The sequence below is a fragment of the Clupea harengus genome, chromosome 2 (genome assembly GCF_900700415.2).
Source record: "Clupea harengus chromosome 2, Ch_v2.0.2, whole genome shotgun sequence".
Classification (NCBI taxonomy): domain Eukaryota; kingdom Metazoa; phylum Chordata; class Actinopteri; order Clupeiformes; family Clupeidae; genus Clupea; species Clupea harengus.
The window spans coordinates 18,583,598-18,606,191 of record NC_045153.1 but is presented as its reverse complement, the minus strand read 5'-3'; the positions used below and the strand labels follow the sequence as shown (position 1 = coordinate 18,606,191).

General features: G+C 46.4%; 1 protein-coding gene across 11 annotated transcripts; it reads right to left on the bottom strand.

Annotated features, from left to right (window-relative positions):
• Positions 1 to 72: 72 nt before the first annotated feature.
• Positions 73 to 22,592, bottom strand: pikfyve (phosphoinositide kinase, FYVE finger containing). 11 transcript variants are annotated; one of them, XM_012826556.3, is made up of 42 exons: positions 22,406 to 22,592; positions 21,107 to 21,268; positions 20,015 to 20,026; positions 19,133 to 19,242; positions 18,433 to 18,604; positions 17,024 to 17,231; positions 14,403 to 14,429; positions 14,001 to 14,090; positions 13,749 to 13,875; positions 13,079 to 13,144; positions 12,401 to 12,558; positions 11,914 to 12,025; positions 11,548 to 11,695; positions 10,856 to 11,008; positions 10,584 to 10,643; positions 10,362 to 10,491; positions 9,884 to 10,064; positions 9,695 to 9,769; positions 9,486 to 9,593; positions 9,070 to 9,210; positions 8,758 to 8,884; positions 7,259 to 8,541; positions 6,836 to 6,936; positions 6,613 to 6,684; positions 6,276 to 6,447; positions 5,895 to 6,073; positions 5,524 to 5,637; positions 5,326 to 5,434; positions 5,061 to 5,215; positions 4,708 to 4,798; positions 4,367 to 4,427; positions 4,143 to 4,277; positions 3,859 to 3,979; positions 3,572 to 3,667; positions 3,395 to 3,478; positions 2,973 to 3,067; positions 2,704 to 2,763; positions 2,394 to 2,570; positions 1,961 to 2,064; positions 1,243 to 1,633; positions 817 to 891; positions 73 to 685 (listed from the first exon to the last, which is right to left on the bottom strand). In XM_012826556.3, exons 1-42 carry the CDS (start codon positions 22,590 to 22,592, stop codon positions 570 to 572), a joined length of 6,345 nt encoding a protein of 2,114 aa, XP_012682010.2. In that variant the 3' UTR covers positions 73 to 569. The 11 variants fall into 11 exon arrangements, with proteins under 11 accessions (XP_012682010.2, XP_031441107.1, XP_031441101.1 ...); XM_031585247.2 differs by having other exon boundaries at positions 2,704 to 2,760; XM_031585241.2 differs by having other exon boundaries at positions 21,107 to 21,265.
• Positions 22,593 to 22,594: the final 2 nt, after the last annotated feature.

Below are 22,594 nucleotides of genomic sequence, written 5' to 3'. Positions count from 1 at the left end.
CCTTGTCATACTAGACAGCCTTAGGTAGGCATACACAGGTGGAAGAAGGTGCAACCTCAGTAAGACAACAAGTTGTGTTAATAATATTTAATTACATAATCTCTTTACATGTATGACAAAACTTACAGCGTTCTTTATAATTATTAGATTAAAACACAACACTACAGCCTAATGGTTCAACAGCTGTCTTCAGTGCAATTGTGAGGGAACCTCTTGAAAGCCAAACAACTTTCGTCTTGGCACAATCATTGACTTAAATGTCCGGCACGATTCGACGAAGAACTCACAAGGATCCCATAAATACTTGTGTCCGTGTGTGTGTGCGTGTGTCTGTTCACCCACTAAATGGTCCATACGGTCCAGGATATGTCTGTGGCTCCCCTGTCATCATTGGGCATCTGTGACTGAGGCACTGGCAGTTGTGAGCTGAAGTGTGGGGGCTGGACATGATGCAGCGTGTTTGCATGGGGTCCAGTGTGCTGAGGGTTGGCGGCGGTTTGGGAGCCGTTACACCCCTCTGCCTCCCTCACTCTTTGTGCTCCCCCCCCCCCCCCCATCTTCTCCCTGCTTCAGCAGTTCACCCCGAGCCCAGACCAGTGGTCTGGAACCATGAGGAAGTATTTGTCCATGGCCTCACAGAAGCGGGCGCGGTAAAGCTCAGGGGACACCACAGTGGGCATTTTACCTGCAAAGCGGAAGTGATGTCAGTCCGATAATAAGACAAATATGGTGGACCTCATTCATAGGCAGTTGAAATGTTACAGAGTAGAATAATGAGACAATAATGTAGAAAACAGTAAAGAGAAGAGGCAGTACCTTGGCCACCAAGGATGCCTGTGGACTTGACTACCATCTCCAACTTCTTGTCCCAGGTGAAAGTGCGAATGTAATCTAAGAAAAGAATGATAAAATACTGATATATTAGGATCAAAGAGTGACAACACAATGGGCCTAATTCATAAATCAAGCCAAGATTAAAAACATATTTTATATATTCCTATAACAGATAAGGAGACACTGCTGTATTGCACTCTCCATGCTCCTGAAGCAACATGTTGATTGGCTGGAATTGAGTATTGCTCAATCTGAACCACTACGTTTTTTTCCAGTCAGGAAAAAAACATTTTTTAGCGCACGCACAGAATGAAGGAGCGATTTGAAGGAGTAAGGAGCAATTTGCTGCATTCAACAAAAAGTGTACTGGATTAGAATTGTGGACAGCACCTCTAACCAGTGCCTTACCAATAATGCCCACCACCAGCTGGTCGGTGGCGTCGTCTCGGCCCACCAGTAGAGAGTAGTCGATGATGAGGTGGCTGGAGAGGAAGTAGGCGTCGCTGTGGATGGCAGCGCGCAGGATGGCCTTGCAGTGCGAGCGGATGTACAGCGGGTTGTCGTGCACCAGCTTCAGCAGGTTCTCGTCTAGCAGCACCACCTCGCAGCTCTCCTTGCCCTGCTCCGTCTTCACGTTGCGGTTCCGCAGCGATCCCTTTAGGTCAAACACCTGCGCCATCTTGCGGCCGTAGAACAGGTTCTCCATCACCAGCAGGTCTAGCTTCTTCTCTGTGTTGTTCTGGGAGTTCTTGTAGCCGATGCGGTACACGCCCAGAATCTTGGCCAGGGCAGTGGGGCGCTACAGGGTGCAAGGAATGGGAGTTATAGGGGAATGATGGGACTAATAGAGAAGTGATGGTGAGAATATGTTTGATTAACTCACTCCATCGGATAGGCAAAATGGGGCATGTTCACATCTTACGCCATGGCAGAATACAGAACAGACTGACCTAATACAGTACATCCACTGTATATTCACAAAATGACTTCTAAAGTTACTAGTCACACTATAAGGTTTATTCACATTCAGCCTTGTAGGGTTATTCACATTTAGAAGGCACTAAAATAGTCTTTGTTGTTGCTATATGCAGAGATGCTGTAGTACCACCAGTAAGAATGCTCTAACCTTTTGCTGCGCAGCACCCGAGATGTAAGTGAAGTAGTGAGGAGCAAAGTCCAGGAAGGACTGCACCTCCAGTCTGGGCATCTGTTTCAGGATGAAGCGGTCATCTACAAAATGAAGACAACAACGTCAGCCGTTATTTACTACAATGTCATGTAGGCAACTCGTACGACTCAATGATGGCTGACTGCTAATTTAACCACCTCCCTTAGAATTACAGTTAGAAATGTGTATGTATATTACAGTTTTTACAGTTAGAAATGTGTATGTCCATCCTCTCATATTCCACTGCAGTAGTACTAACACGAGGGAGTCACGGCTCTGACTGGCAGAAGACGATAAACACACAGAAAGAAGATTTGTCCATGAAACGACCTAATTGTGAATCTGGTTGGGAGGCATACAGGAGAGAGAGAGAGAGGCTGGAGTCCCTCACCTTCAGTGGCGTAGAAGACGGCTCCCGACTTGCCGCCGCGGGCCTGCCAGTTGACACAGTGGGACAGCGAACGCACAAAGTCCTCCTCCATGCTCTCCATGATGATCTCACGCATCTTGTGGAACTCCTCAGCGTAGTAGATACGGCAGTAGAACTTAGCGTTGGCATCTGAGAACTCTGTGGTCGGTGGAACAAAGGCACAAATGATACAGAACAGAATGAACGAGGACTGCTGTAAGAGCACACATAGATTGGTTGGGTTTCATGGGGTTAATCATGACTTAAGTATGTGAGAGAAGTGTGTACTTACGGAGCTCAATGTGAGGGTTCCCTGCTTGCTTTTTGTGTTTGTCTACTATATCAACATCTTCTGTTAACACAGACAGACAGAAAGAAGGAAAGAAAAAAAGATCATTACACTTGTGTCATCGGGATGAATGCCCTTGAGCAAATCAAGGTCATGTTTTCCCTCTCTGATACAGCCATAAGGCTTGAAGACAAATACCTTCACTGTAAAGACTACCTCCTACCCCTACAGTCTTAATTAAATATGGTAGCATGTACTGCTAGTTCACTCACTCAGGATGTCGACCTCCGCAGTGCTGCGTCCGATCTGGGAGGTGATGGAGTCATTGGGCTTCGCAGGGCTGCTCTTTGCACGGCTCTCCCCAGCACTTCAGACAAAAAAAGATCCAAGCATGGCAGTATTTAAGCTCAAGAAGGAGTATAAATGCTGCCCTCAGTGGACACGTTCATGGAAACAGACACTGCTGTGAGGTGGAGGCTCCCCCTGCAGCGTGTCAGCATGACTGCAGCTGGAGAGTGGAGTTGGCAGTGCTGATGTTTACATGTGTACATGAGTAGATGTCGGGAAAGGGGATGTCTTTGTCGTTACACTGACAAAATGAAGATGTCTGAATAAAAATTCATCTTTAATATGTCCTCTCCATAATGCCAAATGAACGTTTGACTTATCGAGGCTTCTAAATAAAAATGTGTACCTGCTGGTCTGAGTTGCGTCCTCGCTGCCTGGCTTTGCTGTGCTTTTCGAAAGCTCATCCAGGGCTGTCTTGTACTCCTTACAGCTGGGGGGGGGGGGGGGGGGGGGGGGCAGAGACAGGTGTCAGACAAACATCCAAACACTGACTGAACCACGGCACCCTTTACTCGCTGCTTACCTGAGGGCAAAGGCGATGATGGAGCTGGGCTCCCTCTCACACACGGCGATGGGGACGCGCTCGTGCTCATACATCAGGTAGTGCTTGTCTGGGTCACTGGATTTTACATGGGAGAGGACAGCTTGTTAGAGGTCAAGACTGGTCATTACAGCTCATAAGCCGACACATTAGAGAAACGACCAACAGAAGGCCACTACTAGCTGAAAAGCTACTGACTGAAGGTCACATTGTATTATTTATAATATGAAAGCAAAATAAATAGATGTGTGTGGCGCGCCCATACTCACAAAGGAAAAGGGATGGGGTTGTAGCTGTTGCCAGGTAGCAGGTTGGCCAGAATGGTTTTCATGGTGGACTTCTCCTTCACTTGGCTGTCATTGGAGCCCAACAGGTGTGCGTCAAACACATCTGAGTCAAACAGGAACACAGTTTCACAGATCACAAAAAACGCAACCTATCTGCCTGAGTCTGCACATAAGTGTCTCCACAGTGAGAGTGTGTGTGTGTTTGTTTGTTTATGTTTCTGAGTGAGTATGGTGAGTATGAGTGTGTCCACAGCGTGTGTGGTTACCTTCTGGGATGCTGACAGAGTCCTGGTCTGCGAAGGAGGGTCCTGAGGTGAGGGTCTCTGAGCCGTTGTCCCCAGGAGAGGGCAGCTGCAGGGAGGAGCCAGAGCTGGAGGGCAGGGTGCTCAGGTGACGATCCTCTGGAAGAGACAACACATCTGTCAATCACAGGGCAATGCCGGTAGCCAATCATGATATAGCTCTGCAGTAGATCAGCCAATGCACTCACCCTTCTCTCCGTTCTGGACCATAGGGGAGGGGTTACGGGGGGAAGACTCTAGTGCGCTCGTCTGAGGATAAAGAAACAGTAAACAGTTAATACTGGCCAAACATTTCCACCGCTGCAACATGACCAATAAATCCAGGTCACTTCTAGACAAATCCACTCTTATCAGGAAAGACTCAAAGTAAAAAATGTGTTGATGTCTGAATCAGAAAGCCTGGTGCCAACAACAGAAAACACATCACTAGCATAAGGACTGTCCTGACCAACAGCAAACACAGCACTAGCATAAGCAGTCGTTAGACTGCCCACAGCACTAGCATAAGGACCTTGACCTTGACCCTGACCTTGCTGTCATCGGTCTGCCTGTGTCTCCCTGGACTGGGAGGGACAGACAGGCGCTTCCTCCCCTTCTCCTGCTGGAACAGGTCCTGCAGTCTAAACCAAAGAGACACAACACAGCACATTATATACCACCAGCGTAGCCCTAAAGGGCTCAAACAAAGACACAACACATTATATACCACCAGCGTAGCCCTAAAGGGCTCAAACACCTAAGAGAGCCTACTTACATTCAAAACCAATAGGCCCGATGCACTGAGTTAAATTTGATCTATATTACACAATTTGCATGTGGTCTTTATGATGCATCATAATACTAGTCCTGGTCAGTGTGACGTTGTGGGGTGGTGGGCCTCACCGGCTGTTCCAGGACTGCAGGGTCTCACACAGGCCCTGTTTCTTCACCACCACTGACTCGAGCACGACCTGCAGCTGCTGAGGAGAGTCCAGAACAGTGGCCAGCAGCCGAGCCTGCAGCTTCTCAATCCAGCCCCGCAGCTCAGCCTCCTCCATCTACACAAGCCAAAGGGAAAGTTATCTACTTACTTACTCATTCATGAACATTTTCACGATGGATGTTTTCTGATTAGGAGAAGCTTGTGTGGTATGAAGGGGATACTTGCATCTTTCTGTGCAAAGAGATCCTCCATCTTCTCCTCTCGTGTCTTGCTGAAAGTGTCTGTTTTCAGGGAGGTGAGCCGGTCATCTATGGCCAGATACACTTGAGATACCCTGGAGAGAGAATACAAAAATGTCTCATGAATGAAGATCCACCAGAACATTTTTAATTTAATGGATGAACCTACTGTAGAGAGTCTTACTTCAGTAAAAAGTCCTTGAGGTCCTGATGCATGCAACCTTTAGAGGGGCCCTGGTTCCTGATGGTGATCTTAAGAGGGGGGAGGCAAATCTCCAGAAGGCGAACTGGTATGAAGCTGTGGGGGGGGGAGAGAGAGCGAGAGATCAGGAAATACCTTTGGCCTCAATACAAACGAGCATGGTAAACAACATACCTTTGGAAAGTACTTCTTAAATGGATTAGGCCTAAAACTGAACTACCCAAATAATCCCCCTCTCACACTTTAGACCAAGCATCAAGTCAAAATTGGTGCAAATGATCTAAGCTGTAAAGTATCCAGCAGCTAGAGATGGTTCAGGCAGAGACATAAGGAACCATATGGCAGAGGCTTACCTGAAGGAGGCCACCATCTGATTGTAGGAGAAGTACTGGTGGTAGTCCTTATGGATGGAGTGGCCACAGGGCTCAGCGTTGGCACGGCGGGTGTACTGGTGTCCATAGAAACGCAGCTCCAAGTATTTGGCAAAAGACATGGACCAGGAGTCATTGGACAGGGGGACTACAGGCGTCACCTTTTAAGAGAGAGAGAGGGGGGGGGGAGAGAGAGAGAGAGAGAGAAAGAAAGAAAGAAAGAAAGAAAGAAAGAGAGAGAAAGAAAGGGGGCAAGAGAGAGATCCTAAGATGAGCATCTACACTTCAAAAAGCCAAAATGTTTCTTCTCATTTGGTGTGTTTTATTCCTTATATACATTTTCGTGTGTCATGTAGTTGTTACCTGTTTGCAGATGCGGCACCAGGAGTAGTTGAGGATGGTGTGCTGGTAGCCCGGCACAGGGGAGTCCAGCTCCTTGAGGACGATCTGGACACACCCGTTGCCATGAACAAAACGTCGGATATGGTGCACCATGGGAGTTTCACAGTACATGCTGGGGCACTGGTAAGAAGGCCTGTGTCCCGGAGAGAGAGACAGTCTCATTCAGAGGAAACCAGGAGCATAGCAGGAGGGATCATTATGATTCATTGTTAATTTACTGTGTGTACACTGCCACATAGTAGCTTCAGAAAGACTCAACATATTATCACAGTTTGTTGACAATGGACAATAGCTTTACCTAAAACAATATCTCTCCAAAAAGATACCAAGAGTCAAGTCATTCTTTCCATAGAACTCCATTGTCACAATCCTGTGAGAATAAAAAAAAATGACGTGAATTCCACAAGGTTAGGCAAACTATGTAATTATTACTAGGTATTGTACCACTGCACTGTAGTCAGAAATATGAGAGTTTACTGGTAAAGTTACAAGGGCGCATGTTCATGAGTTGTGGGGTTTACCAGGGGCTGACGCAGGGGTTGGGGGCATTGCTGGACTGTGCTGACGAGCTGCTGAACAGCACGCACAAACGCTGATGATTGATGGGGTTCAGGCAGTCCAGCTACAGAACACACGGATAAGAGTATGACCAAATGACACAGATATAACAATCTTCTGTTCATGACTCCAGTGCAGTAAAGCTCAGGGCAGGTAAATATCTGCTGAGTACATTAGCTGTGGGTATAATTTATTGAGATCAGGATTATTTTTGCATTCTGTGTGTTGCAGTTGATCGACTTTCTCCTATTATTATCCTTTCCAAACATTTCTACATGTCACTAATGCCATACACACACACACACACACACTACAAGCAGAATCCATTTTTACACACAGAAGCCCACTGTATTTGAGTCAGTTTAAGACCAAGTGGTCTCCCTCACCTTGGTGGCCAAGGTGATGTCACTGTGCCCGGATTTCTCGTCCTCGCTGTCAGCCTTGACGGGCGCTCTGGTGGCATGCCCTTCCCTCGTCTGCTGGGGGTTGGAGAAGGGGTCCTCCCTCTGGCGGATGCGGCCCCCCTGCGCCCGATAGTCGGCCAGCATGCGGGCCAGCTCCTGGCTGCAGTTCACCTGCTCGGCGATGCGGGTGCTGGTGAGCGGGTGCGAGGGTAGGACCTGGATAGCCCGTGGCCCCCCGGCCCCGCCGCCACCGTTGGCCAGCGACGCCCCGGACGACCCCGCCACAGCCCCGGACTCCTTCAGCAGCTGCCTCTTGCGGCGTCCGTCCAGCTCCTTGAAGTCCTTGTTGAGGAGGGGTGAGAGGTAGACGTGCTCAGGGAAGTAGTCGCGGCTCGGGCAGCGCAGGCCAGCCGCCGTGAGCAGGAAGGGCTCGCGGAAGCTAACGAAGGGCGAGATGCACAGGATGATGTCCTTCAGCTCCTGCCGGAAGCAGGCCGACAGCGACTTGAGCCGGTCGTCGGACGAGGCCACTTGCTCGGTGACAAACAGCCCCGTGTCGTCCTGCAGCGGGTCACAGAACAGACGAGTTGGCTGAGCAGTCGTGTCCGAGCCTGGGCCCACGCTGCCGGCGCTGTCCATGGTGCCGTCCTTCGTCCTGTCGGCGACCTCTTCCGCGGGGCGGGGCTGCCCCTCCTCATCGGCCATGTCCTCCAGGTCAGAGATGAGGAAAGGAGGCGCCACAGGGAGGGAGGGTGTGAACGACACCGGTGTGGAGGTCTTACAGCCCGAGTTGGTGCCATCGATGTCCGATACGGAGGCAATGGTGTTGTTTCCATCCGCCCAGGGGCTCTCCTGGTCCTTACCAGATGATTCAGACATGGACTGGACAATGGAGTGGGAGTTTCCACTCTCCTGAAGCAACACGTCGCTATCAGTGCCCTGTGAAATATCACTCTGTTCACCCACAGAACCATTCCTGAGAACTGTCTCTACGTGAGCTTCCTCCTCATCTTCCTCCTCCTCCTCCTCTACCGTGGCACTCTCCAGCAGGCAGGGGAAGGAGGCGCTCTTGGCAAGACTGGGGGGCATGGCAAACTCATCCATAAGGAAGGAGATCTCCAGCTGCGAGTGGTAGGCCACGCAGATCATCAGGCGGATGATGTCCTTCACGCGGGCCAGCTCGTACTCGGAGGCGCCGCGCAACTTAATGGTGCAGCCCAGCTGAGGAGGGCAGCCCTCGAAGAACATCAGGGTCTTCAGCTCACCTGAGGCAGGACAGCGGGGAAAGGACACGGATTAACAGAATACAATCTAATCTATTTTGCAACCAAAACAAAGTCAAAGATTTTCCTTAAAAAAAAAAATAATTAAAAAAAACAAGGATGTAGAGGAAATATATATTATATGTACATAGCTTTAAAAAAAATCTAAACATAAAATGTAGATAAACCCTGTATATTCCATCAGAGGAGCAGACGTACTGTTGGCGAGTTGGAAGGAGTGCATGTAGAACTTGTGGCAGGTGCCGAGGCGAGGCTTGGTGAGCAGCTGGTCCATGGACATGACCAGGTCGGCCTGCGTCATGCGACTCACCCGGTCCAGCACTTGCTGTGGAGGTGATCAATTTCCTTTCTAATCAATTTCAAATATGTCATTCATTTCGTGAAATTTCAGAGCTTCATTACAGTGCGTATCTTTAGCATAGCTAACTTAAGAAAGGGATAGGTGTGTGTTAAAGATATTAGCTTGTTTAAGGCTGTCAGGATAGCACAGAGAAAAGAGGCACTGCTTACAGGTTTCATGTTGATCACCAGGGTGATCCCGTGCTCCAGCAGCATGTCCTGGGCAATGCGAGACACCGTCTTCTCCACCAGCACCAGATTGGGCCGCACATCCACAATACGCTGGACGTAGTTCTTCAGGAACTCACGCTCCTGATGAGGGCAAAGTAGAATATACCAAACTGTTCCCATTCACATCAAAACTGGATGAAAGTCACAAGCCATGGGCTGCTGACAATCTGAGGGTAATAACTTGGGGCAGTGATCAGTTCATATTAATTCAGTTTATAATATGGGGGGGGGGGGGGTTAAATTAACTCTGTATGTGTATAATATGCAGGAAATTAACCAATCATCTTGGCGTGGGATCCTGTGTGCAGAAACTGCTCTACCAGCAGAGCTATGGCTACCTTTTGAATGATACTCACCTGTAAAACAATCGGATCAATGCTGGTAAATTTGGTTTCTTCTCTGTACAGGTATTCAATCGAACACTTCAGCAGCAAGATCTTGGGGTTTTTGATATAGGAGTTCATCTACACACACAAACGCAACAGAAAGACATTATCAACACCTTTTTTCACTTTTTCAACGGGTCAATGCAGGGAAGCAGTGTTTCTTAATAATCTTGTCATACCTTCTTGTGTGCAATATTCTTCGTGCACACAAAGCCATTTACCACAGTCGAATCAAACTTCTTCCCCCCTGGAACCTGGAGAAAAGAGAAAGAGGCAGAATATGAGACCAGCACCAAACAACCTTAAAATCAGATTTTAAAATACCAGAGGGATTTTGGAGGATGACTTGCAGCTCTTGGGAGTCTTACCTTCTTAATGTGAACCAGCTGACGGATGTCCATGTCGTCGTCACAACTACGCACGTCGGGCCGCACCGTCTGCACCACCTGCCGAACCACAGGCACGATGATGTCTCTCCAGGACAGCGACAGGGACTCGCTGTACAACAGCTGCTGGAGCAGCGCCATCATGTGGCTGTGGTTAGCAGAGCTGGAGAGAAAACACGCAGGTACATTCACATCAGTAACATATATTTAAAAAAAAATTCCTGTACATCTATATGAAATGGTCTAATTTATCTACATCTTCAAACTTCTTCACTTAGCACTACAGTATCAATAAACATCATTCGATAGTCAACAACCAAAACAACATTCATCCACAAGAATGGGTATGCACACATCATTTTAGGAACCGAGTAAGTCAACAACCATGTCTACAATAGCCTGTAGATGTCTCCATTATTACTTTGCAATCTGCATTTTGTCAGTCTTCCATCCAACTTACAGCAGCCTCTCCATGGCCTTCTTCTCCCCGTTCTCTTCCCTGAGCTGGTCCAGGGAGCTGTGGTGCCATCCTAGTGGAGTGAACAGCATCTCCTTGGCCTTCTCTTCCACACGACGATTAAACAGAGATTCTAGAGGGGAGAGACCAATGGTAAGTCATCCCACTGGCCAGTAGCCATTCTTTAAGGCTGCTTAATTTCCCAAATGCCTACAGGAGTCTTACCTTTGATGAAGGCATCACTTATACAAATGTTCTGACCATCCTCAGAGACTAGGACCTCGGCTGTGAGGGAATTAACATGTAACAATCACAAATCAGGTTTGATAGATATAACCTACACCTTTTAAGAAAATAATAATTGATAATTACAATAACAACATAGTAATTGTTAAGTATTGACAATTCATAAGGCCAAGTCTGCATTCCAAAAAGATCTCCTGTCTTCCAAGTGCAGCATGCTAAGTGCAGTGACAGGGAGGCTCAGGCTCACACACTTTTATCTGCGGGGGGCGGCACGTGGGGGTACTTGGATGGCTTCTTGATGTGGAAGTTGACGTTGTCCTGCTCCATGTTAAGACTGATGGAGTCGCTGTCCACTGCAGACTGAAAACTGCTCACTGAAGTCCTCTTACTGGGGCTTGAAGAACCTGAAAGAACGAAGGACAGAGGAAAAGGGCCATGAATGTAAAACGTGATGGTTCTCTCTATTCTTACTTGTGTGGAAGTGTTGGTGACACAGGTATGGAGAAACTGTGACAGCCGAGACTAGTTCAGGCTTTTTCATTTATTGTCACAACACTGCTAGGGTTCACAGACAGATGTCCTGATGTGTTTCAAAGTCCTCGTCATCACAACCCTGTTCTGATCATAGTCTGATGATATGAAGATGGTTAGTTTTAAGTATACAATATAATGGATGTGCACACATAGGTCTACACGATATATAACTTGCACTTGCTTTCAGGATTACATACAGTATGAATTATAATATACAATAAAGCAGTATACAATCAAGAAGTATTTAAGGATGTGCATTAATAAAACAAAACAGTTGACTCCTGCTTCTGGAAACTGCATAACAAGAGGTCCAACAGGAGGTTCACCACTTTAAAAGGTAACACCACAACACTGAACAAATAGGAACAACCATAACCCTCCAAGGCTTGGCAGATGCCGAAACACTCACCGGGCGTTGTGTAGTCATTTTCATCAGCCAGCTGCTCTGTGTCGCTGTCGTCAAACTTGATGTCCTTAAACCAGGAGGGCTCGGAGTGGCCCTCCAGAGAGTTCACACTGTCACTGTCTGGGGAGGGCGTCTCTGAGAACTCCGTGTTCTGAGGACCAAGGCAGAGAGCACAGCCATCAATAGAACTCTCCACTGAGAATCAGAAAACTGACTGACAAATAGAGAAATGGATATTGACATCTTGACACGTGTGTGTTGTGCAGTGTGTCGCTTATGGCAATAAATAAAAAAACTGACTGAAGTCAGCCTTGTTTGTTTTTTGTTAGTTTGTTGTAACAGATTTCAGGGGGGCGTGTTGTGGCTCACCTGCAGGGGGCGGTAGAGTGCGTACTCGTCACGGAAGATCTGATCGTGGTGAGTAACGCAGTCCAGCCAGCGCCCGTCCACTAAGGCCTGTCCAATAGCTATGGCCTGGGCTCTGGAGGGGTTGGAGAAAATGCATAGATATTCTGTTGTTACTATGTTTTAGGTAGGTTTGATTTATAGTCATTACTTATGTAGCCCACATAAGACCAATGACTGACACTGTGTTCCTTTACCTGTGTACAGGTACATTTCTCAGTAACTTGTCTAGTGACAGTTACTGAAAACAGACACACTCAGGGGCACCATTTCTATGAATATTTGAGGAGTTTTCAGGACTTTTGTTCAGTCTTAATGACTATCAAGTCCTTGAATTTATCCATCTTAAATTCCAGGAATTTCACAAAACATGACAATTAACGTAAAAATATCATCAGAGTTCAGTTCAGTTAAATGGGGCTAATCTGCAATATGTGTCCATGTATCCTACCTGGTTGAAATAGTTCCATTCCGCAGGAGCCAGTTGACCAGTTCCTTTCCCACAATGCAGTTGGGGTAGGTGCGCAGCCAGTAGCGGTGGTCCTGGAACTCCATGCCTGTGCTGTTGTGGCAGATCTTCTTCCAGAGGTCTTTGAGCTGCGACGAGTCCTGTGTGGTCAAACAAAAGCTCCCTTTACGAGAGAAGCCTCTGACTGGTTATGTTACATGACCTAAAACAAGATTAACGAGGAGACGGCAAGTCATCCCAAGATGTTTTTTTCCCCCACCAATAATATGTATTAGACACTCAGTGAGCGTGAACGTGTGTGTTAGTGTGTGTAGTGAGAGAGAGGCGCACTCAAAGAAAATGCAACAGGCAGTGCACACAGATTGTACACTATCAGAGGAAAAATGTTGATGCATTAAAACATGTTTTCCAGGATAGGTTCCCAGAAAGGTTCCCAGACAGGCAGATTGATAGAACCTACTTTAATGCTATGATAGATAATTATAGCATGCAGAAAATTATTTGCAAGCTTGGGGTGTGTGATTTGCACAAACGTTGTATGTGTAATTGCAGATTACTGAAAGGTTCCCAAAGAGGAGTAAAGGAGACCCAACACACACGCTAAATAAGGATAGCATTAAATGGACAACACCGTTGCAACCGGACGTCATGCCATCTTACCCTCATCATTCTTCTCTTCAACTCCAATTTCCGGTCAAACCACTTTTTATTTACGTCTGCCCTACTCTGTGATGAAACAGAATTCATGGCGCTAGTAACTTTCAACGATCCATTACTAATCATTGACAGGCTGTTTATTGCTTTCTGTGATTTTGGTATACTCATGTGCCTGTGAGCAAGTGTCTTCCACTAGTCCGTGGAAAAATGATAGAAACATACCTTGCATAATAAAAGCCCAGTAAAAGGGACAAGGAGAACTATAAAAGACACACAGACACCAACAGTGATAGAGAGAGTGACAGAGAGGTGTGGCATAAGGACACCTCAAGAGAGACGTACAGAGACAAATGACAGACAAAAAGAGAAAGAAGAGAAAGAGATTGAGAGAGAGAGAGAGAGAGAGAGACAGATACATGGAGGGAAGAGAGAGAAGGAAGATCAACACAGATGAACAGAGGAAATATAGATGCAAGACACATTGAGAGAGACGTGGAAAGAGAAAATAGAGCCTGACTGAGAAAGATAGAGGCACAGAGAGAGAGAGAGATAGAGGCACAGAGAGAGAGAGAGAGAGGGGCACAGAGAGAGAGAGAGAGAGAGGCACAGAGAGAGAGAAAGAGAGTGAGAGAGAGACATAGACAGAGACAGAGACAGAGACAGACAGAAGTACCAGTAGTATCTTCCTCTCCTCCTCGCCAAGGTCAGGCTTGGGCATGGCGCGGCTGGTCTGGGGACTGGCGGAGCTGTCGTGGCAGGAGCTTGAGCGGTCCAGAGACAGGTTGGTCACACTGGCTGACCTGGCCATGACAGAGCATCACACCACAGTTAACTCACACACACGCACACAGCCTGGCCAAACACAACGGGCATGCATCACCTGACCACACGGCGGCGTGCGTCAATAGCAAATGGGGACAAACACCTCTTCCTGGCAGGAGACTTGCCCGCGTCCTCTTGCACTGCCGTCAGCCTGGAGCTCAGCCCACTGCCCTGGGACTCCTGATGGATCAAACTAACACACAAACACACACACACACAATCACACATGGGTATTCAGCTATATACACACACACACATGTGCATGCACATCAGATAGAAATCACACAAGAGCAAACCATCATGTACCCAGATGCACACACCCACATGCACACACGACATGCAATTTACATAAGTGTTTCTAGACTACAGTCTAACAAAATGAAACATAATTGACCAAATGCATGCAAGGGATCACAATGACAAAAAACAGCCACAATGGTTTTCACAGCTACATTTCTACAGGTCAGGCAGAATGGTTTTCAGAAACAGAGACACACAAACTCACTTCTTTCTCATCCCAATGGGAGTTTTTCTATGCGAAGAGAGAGAGGGGGGAAAAAAGATGTTCTTTGAGACAGGTCTTCCAAGTTCAGAGCAGGGAGGGACATTGATTGGCTGAGAGACAATTCAGGGAAGTAAAGTGCCTTCTACACAGGGGAAATACAGCATGTCTATTTTGGTGGGCAATTTATTTTAACCAATGATGGCAAGCATGCACTTTAAAACAAATTAAATGAAATGCAATATGTCTGGAAGAAATAACTTGTTTGATGGAGCTTAGACAGAATCTCCTTATGTAGCTACATTCAAATAAAGCATATTATTGTTCTGTTTTTTTTTTGGTTTTTTTTTTAAACATTTTTACGCAATCACTTAAATTATGGTCCCATAGATACAGTCTCTAGGTGTATGGCACCAATCCAGTCAATTGCAGCCAGACAAAGAGATGAACTTCATTTTAGGGGTAATTTCATTTCTGAAGCATTTGATCGGGCACTACAGTCTGAACCACAGTGAAACAAGCTTATCATCCTAGGACAGTCATCAGGCTAGAATGGGGGGGGAGAGGAAACAGAGGAGAAAATAATAGGAAGAGCTTTTCACCCACGAATTGGAAACTGATGCAAGCAGAAGCTTAAACTGGCCTCACCACAGAAAACACACTCACACACACACACACACACAACACACACACACACACACACACACACACACACGACAAACACAATGGTGCCTCTGGGAGTGCAGCTCCAGGGAAGTGTGAAATATCAACACTTAGTCATGCTTCTGTGATTGAGCAACTCTGTAAAATCCTAATGTTAACCATCAATAAGATTCTATTTGTTATTTTGATTGTTATTATAAAAAAATTGGAGATATCTTTGAACACAGAGAAAATTATTCATGCGTTGATTTCTACTGCAATGCACTGAAACAATTACGAAGCTCCAGTTAATACCAAACATAGCTGCCATAATTGTTAACAAATCAAAAAAGACCCGTCATATCAACCCTGTCCTTGCCTCACTTCACTGGTTACCTGTGTCTTCAAGAATTGATTTTAAGATTTTCCTTTTTTTACTTCTAAAGCACGACATGGTCTAGCACCATGTGAGGGACCGGACGGTCACCCCACGTAGTTTGGGGATGTGGCGACTAGACTGGGTGGTGAAGTGGAAATACAGTGCAGGAGATGGTGGTTGTCATAAAAATATATATATTTATTTACACGGGGACTAACCCCAACACAGTGCCCACAAAATAAACAAACAAAAATATTCAGGCCGTACCCCCCCGGAACTCAAGTGCGTGGCACCCTGGGCACCTGCTTGGCCGATTAGGCCCAAATACTGGCACCCTCTTAAGGCCCAAGCCAGGCCCAGGCACTAATCCTGAAGCTAAGTACTTCGCTAGCCACACAGAAAATAAACACATTGACTAGGCACAATTAACACGGCACAGAAACTAGACATGTAAACAAGTCACAAAGACAAGGTAGAAAAAAAACAGTATTCACACATCTAGATATGAAACAACTTCACCTCACATCAGGGAAGTGGTTTCTTTGTTCTCAAACCTCTCATGCCTCTCTCCTCAAAAGGCTCTCCCTCATGAACATGAGGCACCCTTTACATAGGGTAGCCCATTGGGCTTAATTAGTCCACTTAGCCCTCCGTGGAGCCTACCACTGTCCTGGGGGAAGCCCGGACCCAACCATTGTGTGTGTGTGTGGGGGGGGGGGGGGGGGGGGGGGTGTTCAGTCTTTTAAAGGGGCAACAGCCCTTTTCGTGCCACAGTGAGAAGGGAGGAAATTCACCTTCTCACAAACCAAAACACATCGAAGCTCTTTTCAGATCCTATGTCCCAGGGACCTTTCTCTGAACAAGGGCTGCTGGCTGCTCCAGAGTCAAGACTACAACACTAAAGGTGAAAGACTCTTTTCATTAAGGGCACCTAGACTCTGGAACAGCCTCCCTCACAATATCAAATCTGCACAAACCCATTACATTTAAAAAAAAAAACCAGCTTGCTTTACATTTTTTTTTTACATAATTTATGTTATGCTTTTTTTCTAACTATATTCTGTTCATAACTTAATCGTCTCTTCACATACTTTACTTTTAGGTACTTGTTTTACCTCTTTTATTTATTTTATGTTTAGTTCTATCTATTTGTGTTGTTTTCTCCTCTGCTTTTCTGGCTGTGCTCTTTGTATTTGTGTTGGCCTGTGTGCTGTAAACATGTTGTGGAAAGCATCTTGTGCACATGCTTAAAAAGGTGATATATAAATAAAGTTTATAACAACATTTGAAAAGGCTTAACTCTAGTGGAGTAGACCGTCTATTAAAAAAATCAGCCAGTGTGTTCAGAAGCAGATGTGAGAGATTTGGGACAGGGTGAGGGAGGGTCTGGGAAGCAGAGTAAATGTGGCTGACCCTGGTGTCACCAGGGAGGAAGGTGGTTGGTGAGAAGGGCAAATGAAGACACCACTGCCAAGGGGCAGAAGACACCACTGCCAAGGGGCAGAAGACACCATCTGCCAAGGGGCAGAAGACAAAGGAGGAGGAGTGACTGAATGACAGAGACTTTTAATTCCTCCGGGGCGCCCCCGGCTCTCAGCTTTACCTCTGCCAGGTGAGGTCCTCCTCCAGGAAGATGTTGCGGCTGGCCTTGCGGCCCCCGACAGGCGTCCGCGGCTCACTGGGCTCAAGTTGGCACACGGAGCACGATGAGTCCGACAGGGCGCTCAGGTCCTCGCCGATGGAGCCTGTGTCGGCTGAGTGTGCATAGCTCAGAGCAATCTTACGGCAGTACGTGCAGGCACGCAGGTCACCTACATACACACACACACACACACACACACACACACACACACATACACCAAAGACAAGGCACAGAGACCAGACAGAGAGAAAGAGAGAAAGAGAGAAAGAGAGAGAGAGAGAGAGAGGGGAAGTCAGACCAGCAAAAAAACTGATTGTTATCTAGCAGTCACAGCAACAGAAGTCACATTGCACACTTTTGGCAGAAGCAAACTGCAAAGAGACAGACTGTGATTATCTTGTAAGGGCGCCTTACCACATAATGAGTAGCTCGGGACTCTTTTCTGTATATTTAAGAAGAGAACACCAGGCACATGCGCAATTCACCTTTCCTGCAGTTGACATACTGGATATACTGTTCTTACATATTATACATTCATACGTTTGTGAGACATCAAAAGGTACATATATTTTTAGCACCTTCAAGTAAGCAACTTTGAAGTGAAGCCACGGTTCAACTCTTTCAACGGTTAAATTTTTTTCAGTAATTAGAGTCATGATAAACAGTATAGCACTCAGAGGGCAAGACTGCAATCACACCACACAGCTGTGACAGACTGACTGAATTTCAGTTTATGTAATTTACGGAGTTTGCTAAACTGAGATGGATTATTAAAAGAACCTGAGATTAATTTGCGCCAGAAAGAGCCGCTAGTGTCCGTGTCTGGACCGTAGATCGAGCATGTCAAACTCAATTCTCAGCTGAGGCGATCAACAACACCCTTTCAGCCCAAAACCACTCCAAACCAACAACACATTTGTTAAGCAACGCTGGCGTCAGAGCAAGCAAAGACCGCACACAAAAAATTACCTCAGAATTTCCCCAAACGTTAGTCTTACCCAACAGCAACTCGCACGCAAAACTCAAACGCACACCATGCAGGGGGTGTTCTTACTTCTCTGTTTCAGTACCCATGGGTAATGGCCGTTTCTTGAGCTCTACAGGCCCCTGTTTCACTCTGCCTGGTCTTAGATCATACGCTTTATATCCCCTGTGCCACTTAATGAGGCACACGCAGGTTTACAGCATCTCTTGAGTGGGAGGGAAGAATTTCTTCCAGCATCAGGAAGATAACAGGGGTCGAAGGTCATGGAGGTCAGGGGTCAAACTGGTGGGAGATTGGGCAGGGGTGGTGGTGGTTGTAGTTGTGCCTAAGCACATGCTAACCACCCCACATGCCTCAGCCCATCTCCCTGCGTGCAAACACTCACCCGTGTATCCCATGAACTTGCCGGGGATTTCCTGATTGCAGCAGCGGCTGCAGAAGATCTGTCCACACAGGCGGCAGTGGTGGCGGCGGCGAAAGGTGGTGAACTTCTCATTGCAGTCGTAGCACTCCTTACACTGGCTGTCCGGCATCCAGTACTGCTTCAGGTCACTGTCCTGCAGCGCGTGTGCCACACACACACACACACACACACACACAGAGCACCTTTCTCAGATAATCTACTTAACAGGAAGCACATGTGCTTTGGTGACACTGAGAGCATGATCATGCAAGCATGACACCTAAAAGTGAACTTGCACTCAACAGAGATGATGAGATTTGAGCAAGCTGATGCTTTCCTATTACTGCATCAATTATTTAATGTACTTAAAATTAGGAAGGATAAATGTCATATCTACTAACTACAGCATGCATGCTCACTTCCCTCTCAGTTCAATACCTCTCTCCCTTCAGCTGAAAATGATTAATGATTGAGACAACAAATCTATCTTTTACACTGACATCATGGATGAGTTCCTCTGGTGGTGTTGGGGCAGTATTGAGCCATGGATAAGAATACACAGTGGATACGTTTAAGTGGATAAGATTACGTTAGCTTGGAGAAATCTATGCAGCTGATTAAGAATGAGCAAGCTTGCTGTACGGACAGATCAGGGATGAAAGTGGAGTGTGCGGGGAGTTACCTGGCTCTTCCCCTCCATGATCTCCTTCAGTCTCTTCAGGGCTGTGCGTAACTGCACGGCTGTGCGCGGATCATGGGTGCCCAAAGGGGTCTCTGATTTACGCCTTCCCTCTATATACACACACACACACAGAGAGAGAGAGAAAGAAAGAAAGAAAACAAAGAAAAGAGAGAGAGAAAGAAAGAAAAGAGAGAGAGAGAGAAAGAGAAACACATGCACAAACACACACACACACACACACACACAGACACACACACACACACACACACACACACACAAGCATGAGTGTCGCCAAACAACCATCACAACCACCACCAGATGTTAGAGACATCATGCCTTTCTCAAAGGGCTCACACAGTAATCCATGCAGGTCAGTTGACAGCACATATGTGACATGGCCTGAACCAAACCACCCTTACAAGCACTGTAGTAAGCCAGTCACAAGTCCTACTACCATTACCAGCCCCAATTTCTCTAGGCAACTGAAGAATGATGGTGAAGACCCGCTGCATTACAGGCTTTTGTTTCATAACAGCATGCCCTAACACAGTGTTTGCATCTCAGTATAAATAATGCAATTAAAATATCAAGTAACATAAAAACAAATGATAAAGACATAAAAATCAAACTGTGAAGAATATCTTTTGGCATTCCATGTTGTTCTTAATGGCAAGGAGGTGAGACGTGCATAGACATGTGAACAGGCTTGTGTACACACACACACACACTCACACACCCCACAGTACTTATCACTCAGGTTATGGCACACACACACACACACACACACACAAACTAAGTTGTTAAAACATAATTATTTACGTAGGTCATCACTGCAAACCCCCACACACAGAAAGTCCCATGAGTAAGATGACTGAAGCTCACCTTCCCAATCCACTGCCATAAACAAAAAAAAACAAAAAAAAAAGATTATGAGCACCATCTTTAACACAAGACAGACTGCTCATTGTCTATGCTTCCTAAAGGGAAGTAAGGTAGTCCTCGGTCATACTGGTCCTAGTACAACTCATTAATGAAACACATCAAGTAACCATTCCTTTTCCAAGAGCACAAACCACACAAAGCTGAGTGCCTGAGTGCCAATCAGACACAAATGCTCACTCTGGCTGGGGTTAGGCCCCAGGTCTATTTAGTTACCCTGGCTGGGGTTAGGCCCCAGGTCTATGTAGTTCTCCATACATATCTCAAGCTGAGCACTACTCTTCGTCCACTCCTCTATCCTGCTCTCTGAAGTCCGACAGGGGCCTGTTCTGGACCCTTACTAGACGCCCTTAACCTCATCTTCGACGACTACATGACCCATTCTAACCGGACTTGTGAAGCTACTGTGGAATATCTTCCTGGTAAGTACCTCTGACAAAACTCTGGTGATCAAAGGCCCACTGTATTGGCTTCTGGTCACTCACCAATCCAAGCCTTTGTGTTCATTTTTCTCTTGTCAGTCTCTTAATTTATCAGACCCTTATCACCAGGTAGCTCCACTGGGCTTCAAATTGTGATTTGTGAGATGAGGGACACTAAACAAACCCATCAAACCCCTCTCATATAAGAGGCTTCAACTTAAAATGCAGAGAATTCAACATGGATTTGATTTATACAGTCAGAATGCTATAAAGTCAATCTATTTAGTCAAATATCTCTAATAGACAACCTTTGAATGAACTGCGTGTATGGTGTGTGTGTGTGTGTGTATGTATATATGTATGTAACCTCATGATGTTAAAATGCATGTATTTGGGTTAGACTATGTTATGTTGGACGCCATGGCTGGAGTATGTACCCTAAGTTCTACAGTTAAGGCTGTTAGGCCTTAGTTATGTATTATACATTACGTATACAGTACGTCTGCACTTGTGCATAAGTGTGTGAATGTTGCATGTATAAATATGTGTATGAGGGACTCTTGCATGTGTAAATGTGTGTGTGTGTGTGTGTGTGTGTGTGTGTGTTCTGTACCTGAGGCGCTGGAGGTACGTCGTATGAGCTCTGGGAGCTGTTTCCTGTGGGGGCCAGAGCTGTGGAGGGAGTGTGTAGGGCTGGTCCACTTCCGCCGCTCCCCCTGGGGAGAAGGAGATGCCGACGCAGACTTCTCTACCTCAGCTGGGGGTCGGCCATCTTCTAAACACACAGCAATGCAAACAAACAAACAAACAAAGAAGAACATGACCTCTACATCCATCACACCAAGTGCTCCAGGGAAAACAGGTTAAGTTACAGTGCTAAACTCTCTTCAACTCAAACACACAAAAGACTTGACAGGCGGGCAGGTTATCTACATATATGGTCATTGTTACACTTGTGTTTCTTGTGTATGTCTGAAAAACAACATGATACGTGAAGTGTGCTTTTGTTTTATTTTTGTTTGTTTTGACACCCATGTGTATGGCATGCTTTAGTCATGACCTGAATGTTGCATAACCCTGCTGCACTCGCACTCAGCTACTCACTGGGTGTCTATTATCACAGTGAGTCAGGGAGAAAGGAAAGGACAACCAGTTCCAGAATAACTGCACGATCATACATGCAGCTGACCAATGAGATTCGTGTCTGAGAGTCAGGTGACCTGACACTGTCTACGGAATCACAAGTGCTGTGCCCAAGGTCTCCTCCATCACATGATCTCATAAGACTGCTGGCTGCTCTCCAATACTCACATCCGGAAACTTGCAACACTCATCAAAAAAACTCGTCTGTAAGGAGCCTGCCCACATTTTTCTGTTATTTATTTACCAAACTCAGCAGACCAAAGGACCACAGAGACTTTATGTTTCTTTCAGTTTGGTTATACAATATAGCTTATTCATATGTGATGCAGTAGTCACTAGGGGAGTAGTCACTTGGGGAGACAGAGACAGTGGGAACTGCAGAACTGAGTAGCAAAACAATTGAAAGACAGATGGTTTTCACTCTAGCAGGAGAGGGTTCCTTGTGCCTACTGTAGCTTAATTATGTGTGCATGTGCATATATCAGACCAGTGAAAAACATACTGAATATATATATTTTAGCACTCATATGCCACAAAAGCGTCAAATAGGTGCAGAAAAATATATTTAAAACCGTACAAGTTGTACCCTATTGTTCACCACTATTCTGTTTTTGGCACACAATGAGGTTGGTCAAAGGTTGTGAAAATAAAGCAGAGAAATGCCCACAAGCAGAGAAAATCCGGATTAAGAAGCAGCCTCCCACACAAAACCCTGTGGAGCTCTGCGTATAGTGCTATAACTCTGCTGCCCCCCTTTGCTCTCACTCACCCTTGCTGAAGCGAAACAGGCTGACAAAGGAGCTGTAGGCCGAGCGCAGGGGAGGTTCCTCCTGCTCGGGGCTCAGGGGCTTGAAGTGCGTCAGGTGGGACGGGCTGGCCGGCACCGGGGAGGGTGGGGGCTCCGGCACCCAGTCAAGGGTGGAGGATGATCCGGAGGACCTGTCGTCAGCAGCCATGT

Coding starts and splice junctions, on each gene's coding strand:
- pikfyve (XM_012826556.3), bottom strand. CDS start 22,592: ATGGCTGCTGACGACAGGTCCTCCGGATCATCCTCCACCCTTGACTGG. Junction 5,638..5,894: donor CAGATGGTGGCCTCCTTCAG/GTAAGCCTCTGC, acceptor CCCCCCCCACAG/CTTCATACCAGTTCGCCTTC. Junction 2,571..2,703: donor GAACCCTCACATTGAGCTCC/GTAAGTACACAC, acceptor CACCGACCACAG/AGTTCTCAGATGCCAACGCT.